Genomic DNA, 12,927 nt, shown 5'->3' with positions numbered 1-12,927 from the left:
GCCAGTACAAACAATAGTATGTTCAATTTCCTGATGGCATTTCAGTTACATTAGTTCTGCATTAATGAGATTTTCTCTACATACCATGCACTGCAGTTTCAATTATCAAACTCAAAATCACGACTAATCAGAAAAGTATAGGCTTTTATTACTGAAGATCTAAGAGCGGACTTCATTCTTCACTTTTTGTCTAGGAAAAATGCAACTTATTTATACTTTTGTACTTCAGTATATCTTATTTGATCACTGTTTTATCGCTGAAAGAAAATGCAGAACTCTGTACTTACAGTTATTACATGTGAAGTGTACCTATGATTTTAATGTGGAAGTGGAGAAAAATTTAAAGAAAAGAAGAAAAAAAAGAGGGAATGTTAAGGGAAATAATATGAAAAATAGCTTTGTTTAAAAGTCAGTATGCTTTTTTTTTTTTTTGCTATTGCAAATTTTATTTTTGCAATTAGCTATTGCTAACATATAGCAAATAATCAGCACAACCAACAGTGTCTTGGCACTTGATGAATCTTGGATGGAAATGGTAAAGCCTTACTGTTTGCAGGTATGCTGGTGTCTGACCACATAGCTTGATGATCTGAACCCTAATCTTAACTTGAATTCCTGGCTTGAATTCTTCAGACTTCTCTCTCTATGGTCTCCTTCAACTACCTGTTTTTTTTTTGTTTGTTTGTTGGTTGTTTTTTTTTTGTTTGTTGTTCTTTTTTTTTTTTTTTTTTTTTTTTTTTTTCCTAATCTGACTGCTGTTAACAGAATTGCTCTGCTTTTCTCACATAGGTATTGTATAGCTATGTCACACTTCGCTCCCAAATTGTTTTCCCTTACAGAGAAACCCATTCATGATAGTTCCTGGTATTAACTATGGAAAGTAAATATTTCCTGAGATCCTTTCAACACTAGACTTCTCTGAGTCTATGAACAATGTTTTACTGTCAAAAATTAAGAATAACTGACTGAGTTTTCACTGAGTTTTGTTCTGGGCCAGCTTTCATCCAGTACTGTCAATAACACCATGGATGGAAGAAAAATAGTACTTATTTATTTATTACTCTTATTATTACTTATTAATACACACTAACTCTCCATTTAGCACAGAGCTGGGAGGGACTGAGTGTATATTAACAAAAACAGTTCTAATTACAAATGAGATGCTGAAAAAACTGACATTAAAATAGGACACAGTTCAATAGAACAAGTATTAGATAAAATACAGAAGCAGATATAACCAATTCATAAATGCAGTATAAGTAACAAGATACTAGGCAACTCTTCACAGGTTACACAGAAGCAGTGACACAGAAACTTAATAATACTAGTAAAAATAACTCACTTTCATGAGAAGACAATTAACTAGACAATATGCATGGTCTGATAGGCAGAAAAATGTGTGAAAATGAGAAAATGATTCCTCCTCTCTACAGAGCATTGGGAAAACCTATTCTAAGACAGAGATTATTTTTAGAAATTGTATTTTAAGAAGGACATGGGCCCATTGCAAAAATGATGAAAAAGGCTAAAGGTCTATAAATATAATCTACAACAAAGGACTGATTGAACTGCTGTTGGTTATTTAAAGAGAAGGTATTCTTGAAGTATGCAATAAATCACGGAAAAGAGAAATGAACTAACAGAGAGTTGTTTAAGTACAGCACAAGGGTTCACATCTGAATTAACAAAAACTCTTGCACTTGCAAGGCTAATGAAGGACTTGAATGCTCAAGAACTACCTAAAAACACTAGATAAGAATATTCTAGGTTTAAACATAGTTGGAATATGAAAGTAGATGCTGACTAGTTGACTATTTTCAGTCCTATTTGTCTGTAATGCATTATCTGCATATATATGTGTATGTATATGTATAGTCATATTCTTACTATCACTTTTAAGAGGTCCACATACATTAGTGCATTTCAGATAGAACTGAGGGAAAGGTGGATTTTTCAAACACATACTAAAGATAAGCAAAAATGTTATAGAAGTTATAATTAGAAATTAGAACATTTCTGTTGTAAGGAACACAGAAAGGTCAAGTCTAATTGCCTGACCACTTCCGGGCTAAAGAGAAGTTAAAGGAAATTGTTTAGGTCATTATTCAAATTCCTCTTGAACAGAACTAGAGCCTGGAAGCTAGGTTCACAGTAAAGAAATTTTTCCACATATCTAGTCAGAATCTTTCTTGGCACAACTTGATGCCATTTTTGCATCTTATGACTGGTTAGCAGGGAGAAGAGATGGGTATCTCCCACTCCACTTCCTATTCTTAGGAAGTTCCAGAGAGAAATTGCCTCTCAGCCTCCTTTTCTCCAAACTAGACAAAACAAGTGTCCTCAGGCTGTTCTCACATGAGATATTTTTCAGTTCTTTTACCAGCATTGTTGACCTAATCAGGAAGAACTCAAGTATGCAATATCCTTTTTATATTGTGAAGACCAAAACTGAAAGAAAGTTTGAAGTGAGCCAACACTGATGCTAAATATAGGAGAATCACCTCTTTTAATAGACTGGCTACACTGTGTTTAATGCATCCCAGAATGCAGTTTCGCTCTTGGCTGCCAGAGCACATTGTTGTCTCATTCTGAGCCTGCTACCAAACAGCATCCCCAAATAACTTTGAGTTCTCCTAATAATCATCTCCTAGTCTGTACCTGTGTCCAGCATTACTCCATCCTAAGTGTAGAACTTAGCACTTACTCATTTAATTTATTGCTGCTGATCATTGTCTAGTGCTCTAAACTTCCTAGATCCCTCTGCTAGGCTGTTATTCTTGATGTCTTTCAAGTTGCGGCTTTTATTCTGATACAGATCAGATACTGGACCAACCTCAGTAGCAGCCACAATAGATTGTCATGTACATACCAGAGAGGACAGAGTATGGCTCCTTTGATCTGTCATCTTCTTGGACTCCCAGATGCCTCTCTGTACCTCTTCCTGAAGCTTTACCACAAGGCCGAGCTACTAATCTACCTGGGCACACCTCACACAGGTGTGTGTGCTCTTACCCTCCATCTCAGAGAGAAGTACCTGGAACACATGGAACCTGAAAACTGGGTGGCCACATGGAGTGCCCAGAGCTCTGTCCAAGTGGCTGCATTAGTTTTAAAGGGTGCTGAAGGATCAGGAGCAGAGGGCACAGCTTCTTGGTGGGTGATTACAATGTCTATGCCTACTTGCTGCCATATTACAAAGTAGTGTTTAGTATGTTACCTGACCATGTAAAAGGAAAATAGGAAAGTTGTCAGGGCATAGAGGGATCAGGTGAGGAAGACTAACGCCCACATGGAATAAATTTTGGAAAAGGCTTCTTTAAGTATGTTAATAGCAAAAGAAAGACTAGGTAAAATGTTGGCCTGCTTCTGAATAATATGGGTACGCCAGTAACAGAAGACACTGAGAAGACAGAGTTACTGAACACCTTCTTTGCTTCAGTCTATACTGCTAAGTCTGGCCTTCAGGAATCTCAGACCCTGAAAGTAAGAGAGTCTGCATAAAGGAAGACTTCAGTGTCCAACATCTGCATTAGTACAGATTAGATTAGGAGCTGTCCTTCTAGAAAGGAGCTCTGTGGAGAAGGACCTGAGTGTCTTGGTGGACAACAGGTTGACCATGTGCCAGCAGTGTGGCCTTGTGGACAAAAAGGCAATGGTGTCCTGGGGTACATTATAAAGGATGTGGCCAACAAGTGGACAGAGATTCTCCTCTCCCTCTGCTCTGTCCTGGTGAGGCCATATCTTGAGTGTTGTGTTCTGTCCTGGGCTTCCCAGTTGAAAGAAGACAGGTAACTTCTAGAGAGTGTCCAGTGGAGGGTTATGAGGATGAATAGGGACCTGAAGCATTTCTCTCATGAGGAAAGGTTAAGAGACCTGGGACTCTTTAACACGGGGAAGACTGAGGGAGGAATCTTATTGAGAGTTATAGATACGTAATGGGTAGAAGTCAAGTGGACGTGGTGAGGCTCTTTTCAGTATAGCCCCATGACAGAACAAAGGCCAAAGGGAGCAAACTGGAACACAAGAAGTTCCATATGAACACAAGCAAAAACTTTTACTTTAAAGATGACAGATCACTGAAACAAGCTGCATAGAGAATTCGTGGAGTATCCTCCGGACATATTTAAAACCCACCTGGACATATTCCTATGCAGCTAATGCTACTAATGCAGCTACGCCTATAATAGCGTAGGCTTTATCATGGGTTTGGACTAGATGATCTCCAGAGATCCCTTCCAATCCTTCTGATTCTACGATTCTGTTACCAGAGGAAGCCATCAGGGTTTCAGGCACTACACAACTCTGACTTGGCTGCCTGTGAAAGAAGTTGCCTGCCAGCTGATGCCTACGCACACACATTCTGAGCAGCCCAAAACACCTCTCAGACACCCTCATGGCCTCACAAACCTTGAACTCAGAAGATACTACCACCAACACTGCCACTACCATTGCCACTGCCATTACTAGTGTGTTTATGAAAGGAAGAGGTAACATTCATGATGTACGTTCTGATGGCATATCCATGTTAATCAAAGTGATATTTATAACATTTGTTTATCAAATTACAAATGCTACTTAATGAGTTCATAAATTTAGTTTTATTACAAAAATGCTGTTAGTCAATCACTGACCAAAATAGAATATGAAGGAAAAAAATTGTTTCAAAATTTTCAGAGCCCAATTTAAATGCATAATGCTGTTTGTTTCTTGCTTTATTATTAATTCAAATTATTTTGTAGCATACCTGTTAATGAGGTGATCCCAATTGAAACGGTAAGTTTTTTTCTCTCCTTTAGTTTTCTCTAGTACAAAGAATTATTTGAAAGGAATTATTTCATTCTACATACTGGATGAGCTTTTCTAAAATACTGTACTTGTTGCAGAGCTTGTTGCTGACTTGCCAGAAGGCTTATGAAAGGCAGCTTTCATAAATGCTTCACAGAAACTGAGAAACAAGCAAGCAAAAAACAGGAGCAACAGGCATGAAAATGAAAAGGCTAATCAACCAACTGTGAATAGATCTATCTGTTTCATTTCCTGAAACATAAATGAGAGGAAGAGATTTATCAAGTAGCAAGTAGTTTCATAAACTAGATAATTGTCTCTGCTTAAGCAAGTTGGCTTTATAAGAATGGCATTACCCTGTAAGGGAATGCTGAATTCCATTACAAATAAATAAGTAGGGTCTCAATCCCAAAGTCTTTAAACTTTCTCTCCACAATGAATTTACAGAGAAGTCAATGTAAGCAGTCATGTTATAAAAACTACAGATATTTTTGGGGGATTAGGATGCATTTATTCAGATAGGATGTAACTAACAGCACACATTTTCTTCTTTGAAATATCAGATTCCAACTGCAATTGTATGCAGAGTAAATGTTTGTTCCAAGATTCTCACATAATTTGAACATTTTTTAATATTTCACAGGAAGTATGCAAGATTATTTTTTTACCCGCTGCCCTGTGATAACAGTATATTGTAAGTACCCTTGCAATTCATATCTACAGTATTTTCATTCAGTAAAATTCCAATTCCCTTATCTTACAAAAGCTATAAATGGCAGCAAAATATAACGTAAAGCTAGGGGAAAAAAAACCAACTTTCTTGAAGTTTAAAATATTTTTCTGATAGACAGATATTTCATTTTTATTAATCATTGGTAAAAAACTCTATCTAAGATTAATAGAAGAATAACTGGCAAAAATCACATGAAAATAAATTTGTCATACAAAACAATCATTGAGAAGATTGGGATTTTCTGTCGTGCAATCACACTGACATGTTTAGAAGCAGCAAACTGTACGAAAAGGTATTTTGATGTTCTTGTTATTCTTTCCCATTATACAATAGAATCAGGCATCTGCTGTAAAGATAGCAAATTTTAAGCTAGTACAAATAAAAAAGTTAAAATGTTGATCAAGTTTAAATATCAATTAAACGTACAAATATTGCATGCCTATGCATAAAATTTTGATTCTTCCATGGTTAATAGGAAAAATCCTATTTGTGTTAGATAGACCAAATAAGACATGCAAGACACCTTAAAGCTCATATATGACATCAACTGTACAGTTTATAATTATCTGCTGTCAAAAATACGAATAGGAAATGGCCACTAGTTTAAATCCTTTGCCTAATTCTACTTCAGTAAACATTTAATAATACTTTAACAGAACAGTCCAGAAATGTGTAGTTGTTTTCATCTTTCCAAAAATTGAAATACACATTTTATTTAATGTTACTGAGTCTCTAATATCACAGTAAACAAACTACTCTCTGACTGTTTTGTTGTTTTTTTTTTTTTTCATTTTTTTAATCATCATTATTATTATTATTATTATTTTGGAAGTGATAGGATATAGAACAAATGTTCTATAGAACAAATGTTCTTGAATAGGATAAGATCATTTTTTAGCTCTGAATTTAGATATAAACATATTCTATCAGAAACACAAGAAATTGAAATGAGAAGATTGGGTTTTTTTTGTTTTTGTAAAGAACACTGAGAGTTCAGTGTTCTTTCACACCAGAAGGATAAAGTATATGATAAAATGTATCATGTGAAGTACAGTAGGTAAATGGTAAATATAGTTCTATTTGAGTTCTTTCCTAAATAAAATCAAAAACAGTGCTATCTTCGCAAGCTAAATACATAACAGTTCATATACTGTTATTATGTATAAACTATTAGCCTAGACTGACATTTTTATGAAGAATTGTGGAACGAAAATATTGTCCAGGAAGAAAACATTACAATTTATGTTTCTGCAAAAGTATGATTCAACAGTATAAAATTCTGATGTGAGAAAATAAACTTTTATTTGGAAAAACAATCCTATCCATATTGGAAGTGGCCTGAACAGTGGAGTAAGAAAGGCTGTATTTCATCGCATGATATTTTTCAGTATTTTTCTCATCCAGTATACCATATTCCACTGTAGAATCTAGATAAACCTAAAATGCAAATAATCTAAGATCAATAATTATTAGTTCATGCCTTGGTTGGCTGATGATTTGGAGCAAGTGGCAAATTATATTGCAACACATTAAAAACACCCCAGTGCTCCTTGAATGTTTTGTGGATCTTGAAAAAAATTCCAGCTGAAAAACAAGTGTCTCAGAAAGTGAAAGAATTTTGATTCTTAATAAACAAACAAACAAACAAACAAACAAGCAAATAAATAAAAGCAGTGAGTTATTTCTCATCTGCTGCTTATCTTAATTCACCAGGTTCTACAACACAAAGCCATATTTTCCTCTGACTCTACATTTTAAATTATTTTCTAAGTATGTTGTCTGCAAATCACATTGAGACAAACACCTTCATTTTCTGACATGTTTCCTATCTGCTGAGATGAGGGCTAAGAAAAGTAATAAAATACATTAAAAAGGACAGAAAGGGAAAGAATCATTGTGACAGTACCACAATCTAATCTGTTTGTAACAAAATCTAGCCACAATATCTAGCATAATTTTATAGCTTCCTCACAGTCTCTTTGAGAAGTCAAAATGTTTACATTTAAATAGACTTCTAGAGCAGCATTTTCCTGGAAATTACTCTTTAGATTAAAAAACATTGATGACCTTTTGTTTTAGAAGTGTTCTACCAGTTTTCATTCTCAAACCCTTGCATTTCTTCTGCAGAAATAATTTATTCCAGCTTTCACTTTCATTAATATGTTCCTATGTCAGTTCCAGCTGGTATAATATGATAACTCCTAAAGAGAGTTAATCTTTCATTTTTGGCAGGCAGTTACACTCTGTTACTCATATGCCCTGAGAGAACAAATTATGAGGATTTATGTTGTCAAGTCAAATGCATCTAATAGAACCGGAAACTTCCTGTTTAGAACAGTATAGTAATATAATAACTAATATTCATATTTTAAAAAAATAAATCATAACTGTGGTGTTCAGTTTTGTGTGTGTGTGTGCATAATAACTTTTATACATGCAATTGAAAAACATTGCTGTAATATTCAAATAAAAAACAACAGTTCAAGTAGCATTTTAAATGACATTTAAAACAATAACAGGTGAAATATTTAATACCACTTGTGCCCTTGTTATCTGCAAAGCTGAATCAGTTCTTAAGACAATTTCTTGCATAAAATAACATTTGTACACAATGGTCTGATTTGTTTGCCCAAATGGCTTGTAAACAAATATGCAAATTCAACAAGCAGATGCACACATAATTTTGTACACACTTGATATTTACCCTACTTATGCAAAAATATCTCAAAATGTTTACTGTATGTTCTGTGCATAAAACCTAAAGAACACATAATTATTAAACTAGAAAAACCTTATATTTCATTTTTAGTATATCTAAGAGTGTAATTAAAACCTCTTGTTAATCAAAAGAACAAAATTACAGCACACTGAAGTTAGTTAAAACAGCTACTAATGGCACTCCATCACATTTTATATTTGACAAACTATAATATCTATAACATCTGTCTGTTTTTTCTCCAAATGGCTTTGCATCAATTTCTAGTATCTTTCTGAATATTGGTCTTCTGCATTTTAAGGTGGAATTAACAAGTTCTATGAAGTCAGTGAGCTTAAAGAAGTTAATTTGTTTTCAATTACAAGTTCTAATAATAAATAACGGTTTTAGATATCTAATCAACAAGTATTCATCAGTTTCACATAGAAACAGAAGTTTGTCAGAACTGCTAGCTTCCAACAAAATTATTACTTTATTTTTCTTTCTAGTTTCACTTTAAACTCGGGACATATGCAAACCCCTCCTGGACGCATGCTTGTGCAGCAAATTGTAGGGAACCTGCTTTATCAGGGGGGTTGGGCTAACTGATCTCTAGAGATCCTTCCAACTCCTACAATTCTGTGATTATACTCTTCAAGTACTTACAAAATATCATTTAATAGGTTTGGCTATCAAGCAGTTGATAAACCTGAAATGAATAAATTACTAAAAGGATCAAAATTCCTCTTTACCTTTACACACAGGTCTATGATCACTCCATGCAGCAAAAACTTCAGCTATCCTCTGGCAGGTGATGCTTTTTGAGCCTTGTAACACATAATCTTCATCACAAGAGAATTTTACTGTTGCTCCCAAGCTAAAATCAAGCGGTGACATGAAAAGAAGATGCATTTTTTAAAAATAGTTATTAGTCGATTTTTGCACCCTTTTACATATATAACACTTTTAACAATACTAATGTAACCCATTAAGTATTACTTTTCTTCTTGATATTAAGAGGCTGCAGCTATGCAGTCTTCAGACCTCTTTTGTTTTCCTTGTCCAGAGCTGGTTTACTTTTTTTTTTTTTGTTAACATTTTCCTGGAAATCACATGAGCTAGAAGTAAGTCAGGCCTAACTTCTGACTTCTGCATAATAAAGATCTGACAATTCTAAGCATTCTGTAAGAAACTGGATCCAAGAGTTGTACTTGATGATCTTTGTTGGTCTCTTCCAGCTCAGGATTTTCCAGTATTCTATGAAAGAGCAGTCACTTATATTAATCAAAGCTAGAAACATGCAAGAAAGATTGTGATTACCAAAAATGTCAACCACATGACTGAGAAAGAAAATCCCACTATAAACATTATACACTTCCTGGTTAAGGACTTGAGATACAGGTGACCTGTTTCACCTCTGCTTCTACTGGAGAAAGATTGGTGCACTTCAATTTAGAACCCAGAGAGATATTGAAAGGAGTATAATATCAAGGAAAAGTTTTTCTCAAATATCACTGATGTGGTATATTATTAATGAGACTTTTTCATATTTTGACTCAATTTTGGCACAATTTTGACTAGGAATGTATTACTGTAAAAATTCTAGTAATAGCTGATTTTTATTTTTTTCCTAGCAGATTAAGATTTTAGTTAAGCTAACAGTAAAATTTTGTCTCCACATATGTGATATGTTTTACTCTTCCCAGTAACAAGAATGTGAATACCACAACTACTTGACAATGAAAGCTAAAAGGCAAATATGCATTTCTGAAAGTCATGGTAGGAAATGATTCTAAAAACATCTTCCTTGGTGTGTAGCTGTGACTATTAATGAAGTGATGGGCAGGCTTGAAAAGATTTTGAATTTTTCCACATGGTGCGGACATTTGGTGATACAAATTTGGCACAGTACAGAACTGGAAATAAAAGCAGGAAAAAGATTGTTTGGTTTGTTTATTTGCTTGGTTAGTTTTTATCTGTGTTTTCTGAGGTAACAATTTTTTTTTTTTTCAGTTGAGGAAAGTTAAAAAACTTGATATGTAAATGTATATTATTGAGATAATTCCTCTTGCTGTAAAATATCACGATTGTTTCAATTCCCAGTTAGAGTTGAAAACAGAAAATATATCAGGCCTTATTCTGACACCAGTATCTTACATTACCTAAGTTCAGCTTACTGTTTTTTTACTGGTTTGTCTGCCACAGCAGTATGCTATATATAAAAAAAAAAAGACAGAGGATAACTGATTACATCATACAGCTTTTCAGAATGCACATTTTCTATTCTCATTTGCTAAATTATCATCACTATGAATTTAAATTAAATGGTGTTTTATTATTCACTCTATTCCTCATGTAAGCCTGGTGAAGTGGAATTATACATCTGCAGTGAGTTACCTAGTGTTTCTGCTCAAAATTCTGAAATATCCTTCTTTATTTTCTAATTAAGGAATAAGCCCAAAATACAAAATCAAAGAGCTACTGAAGAAATTTTGATAAGAATCAAGTGAATTCGGATTTAATATTTTGAATATCTGATGTATTGTGATAATGCAAATTATAATAAAATGCATTTTGCAAGTTTTTGGATTTTGGATTTTGGAGCTATCATCGTTTTCAGCATCTTCACAGTGATTAATACTAAAGACTTATGTTTTCATGTTTAAAATGTGTGATGAAACTTTATGGAAAAATAAATCTTACATCACTACAAAATTCCACACTAACTGTGTAAAGGTGTTTCCTTGCATAAGCACGTAACTAAGACTGGCATTTTATAATCAGAAATACAATAGAACATAGTATCTTGAGAAGGTTTACAAAAGCAGTATGTTATAAACCTGAAGAAAAATAAAATATATGCTAATTATTCATATTTTTAGATGGCTCAATACTAACAACTATCCCTTTATAGCTAGCACAAATCACATGACTAAAGGTATTCCACAGTCTAGACAGTTACCGTTGGACAAGAGTTTGAAAAACAGCCCCACTTGAAGTCTTCTGGGGGTTCTGATTGATGGCAAGTTAAATATGAGACAGCAATGTGCCTGGCAGTGTAAGGGCAGACCTTAGGCCCAGCATTGTTAAATGGCTGAGAGAAGGGATTGTTCTGCTCTGCATTGATGCCCTAATTTGATCTCATAAGGTACTGAGTTCCTTTTTGCTCAAAGCAATTCTAAATATCATTAGTCTGTGCAAAGTCTGGGAAAGAAGACCCCAGGTTTTCATGGTTTTTCTTCTTTTTCTGTTTGTCTTTTCTTATATACAAGCAGTTTAGTGCTGCAAAAATAACTTCAATTTTGATCCAGTTGACAAGCAAAAAATGAAAGAGACTGAGCATATATTCCAGAGGTTAACTTGCTAAGTAAAGAAGATTGATACTAAAAGGAAAAAGAATTTAAATGGAAGGGAGTTAGAATAGTTTTCTTACTTTGTTTGAAAAGGAGTAGTGTCCAGCAAAGTCTGTTGTGCTGATGAAGTCTGGGGAGAGCCTGAGATTTTCAGAGACATAGCTTATAAATAATGGATACATTACTGATTTTTTAGTCACCTAAAGAAACATCTCAGAAAAAGAGGATTTATAGAAGATACCAGCTCTACAAACTATTCATATAAAGTTCTTTATATAAGAATCAGAATAGTAAAATACATGAAATTGTTTGTAAAAGAAGGGGACAACAAAGAGTTGCAGTGAGGAAAATGTCATGTAATGTCCCTTGCAAGGTACAACTGAGAAGATTCTATATGGTTCTAATGAGTAAAAAGACATAAGGCAAATCAAAGAGATGGAAGAAATTTCAAAATTATAAAATGGAAAGATTATATTATCTTTAAAATCTATATTCAGCTACTCCAGTAAGTATAGAGTTAAGAAGTCTTGTAAAGTAGAAATTGGGAAAATAAGAATAAATTTCTCAAGTTCGGATTTTTCACCAGAAGATGTCTGCTGTGGAAAGCAAAGATGAAGCAATCAGACAATCTTTCATTCTTTCCTTTTGAAAATAAAATAACATCTAAAAACAATAGCGTGAAATATATTAACTTTAAATAATCATGGACTGATTTCAAAAGAAAACACTGAGGAGTTCAATCTGTTTTGTAAACATAAATTCATTTCCATTTACTGAAGATATCAAAACTGTAAGCATCAGTACAAGCCTATTATTTCAGAGGGTGGAAATTGTAATGAAGCTTCTTTTTACTGCAAAAATATGAATAACATTTAGATTATTCAGTCCACTTCACTTGTCCAAATCAGTTTTTATATGAAGCGGATATTTGATAATACATGAATGTAAACATGCTGGAGTTATAAACTCATTTATTTAAAAAAAGGAAAATTTAGAAAGCTGATGATGCATGTGCCACATCAGTGAGATCTAATAAGGGCAGTTAGATGGAAAGATGATAAAATAATGGACTAAGGAAGAAAACAAAAGAATCAGACAAGTTCCTATGACAAACTGTCTCAAAAAAATAAAAATAAATAAAAATAAAAATAAAATGAATGCTTCCTGTCTGAAAAGTCAAGAGAAGGACAAGGAAGAAACTCTGCAAGAAATTTACACTCAATGTATAATCATTCTGGTCTTGCAACAGGCTGAGTGGCATCCATAAAGACACATGGACTGATGTGAGATTGTCAAGCAAACTCCAAGTAATTGAATATCTCAGGAAGCCTAGAAAAGCCTAGGAAATGTTAGCATTTATG

The 12,927-nt window shown here is 33.9% G+C and overlaps 1 protein-coding gene across 3 annotated transcripts in view; it reads right to left on the bottom strand.

Moving 5' to 3' along the window:
- CSMD3 (CUB and Sushi multiple domains 3) overlaps nt 1-12,927 on the bottom strand; it is a gene marked incomplete at both ends in the record, with an annotated part of 527,537 nt that overhangs the window by 277,838 nt on the left and 236,772 nt on the right. For all 3 annotated transcript variants that reach the window (XM_079533061.1, XM_079533062.1, XM_079533063.1), the window contains one exon: nt 8,966-9,090. In XM_079533061.1, coding sequence (XP_079389187.1) covers nt 8,966-9,090 — 125 coding nt within the window. The remainder of the gene's footprint in view (nt 1-8,965; nt 9,091-12,927) is intronic.

This window comes from Tetrao urogallus, assembly GCF_951394365.1.
Source record: "Tetrao urogallus genome assembly, chromosome: 3".
Lineage (NCBI taxonomy): Eukaryota > Metazoa > Chordata > Aves > Galliformes > Phasianidae > Tetrao > Tetrao urogallus.
The sequence above is the reverse complement of the archived record's forward strand: the minus strand, read 5'-3'. Positions and strand labels throughout refer to the sequence as shown.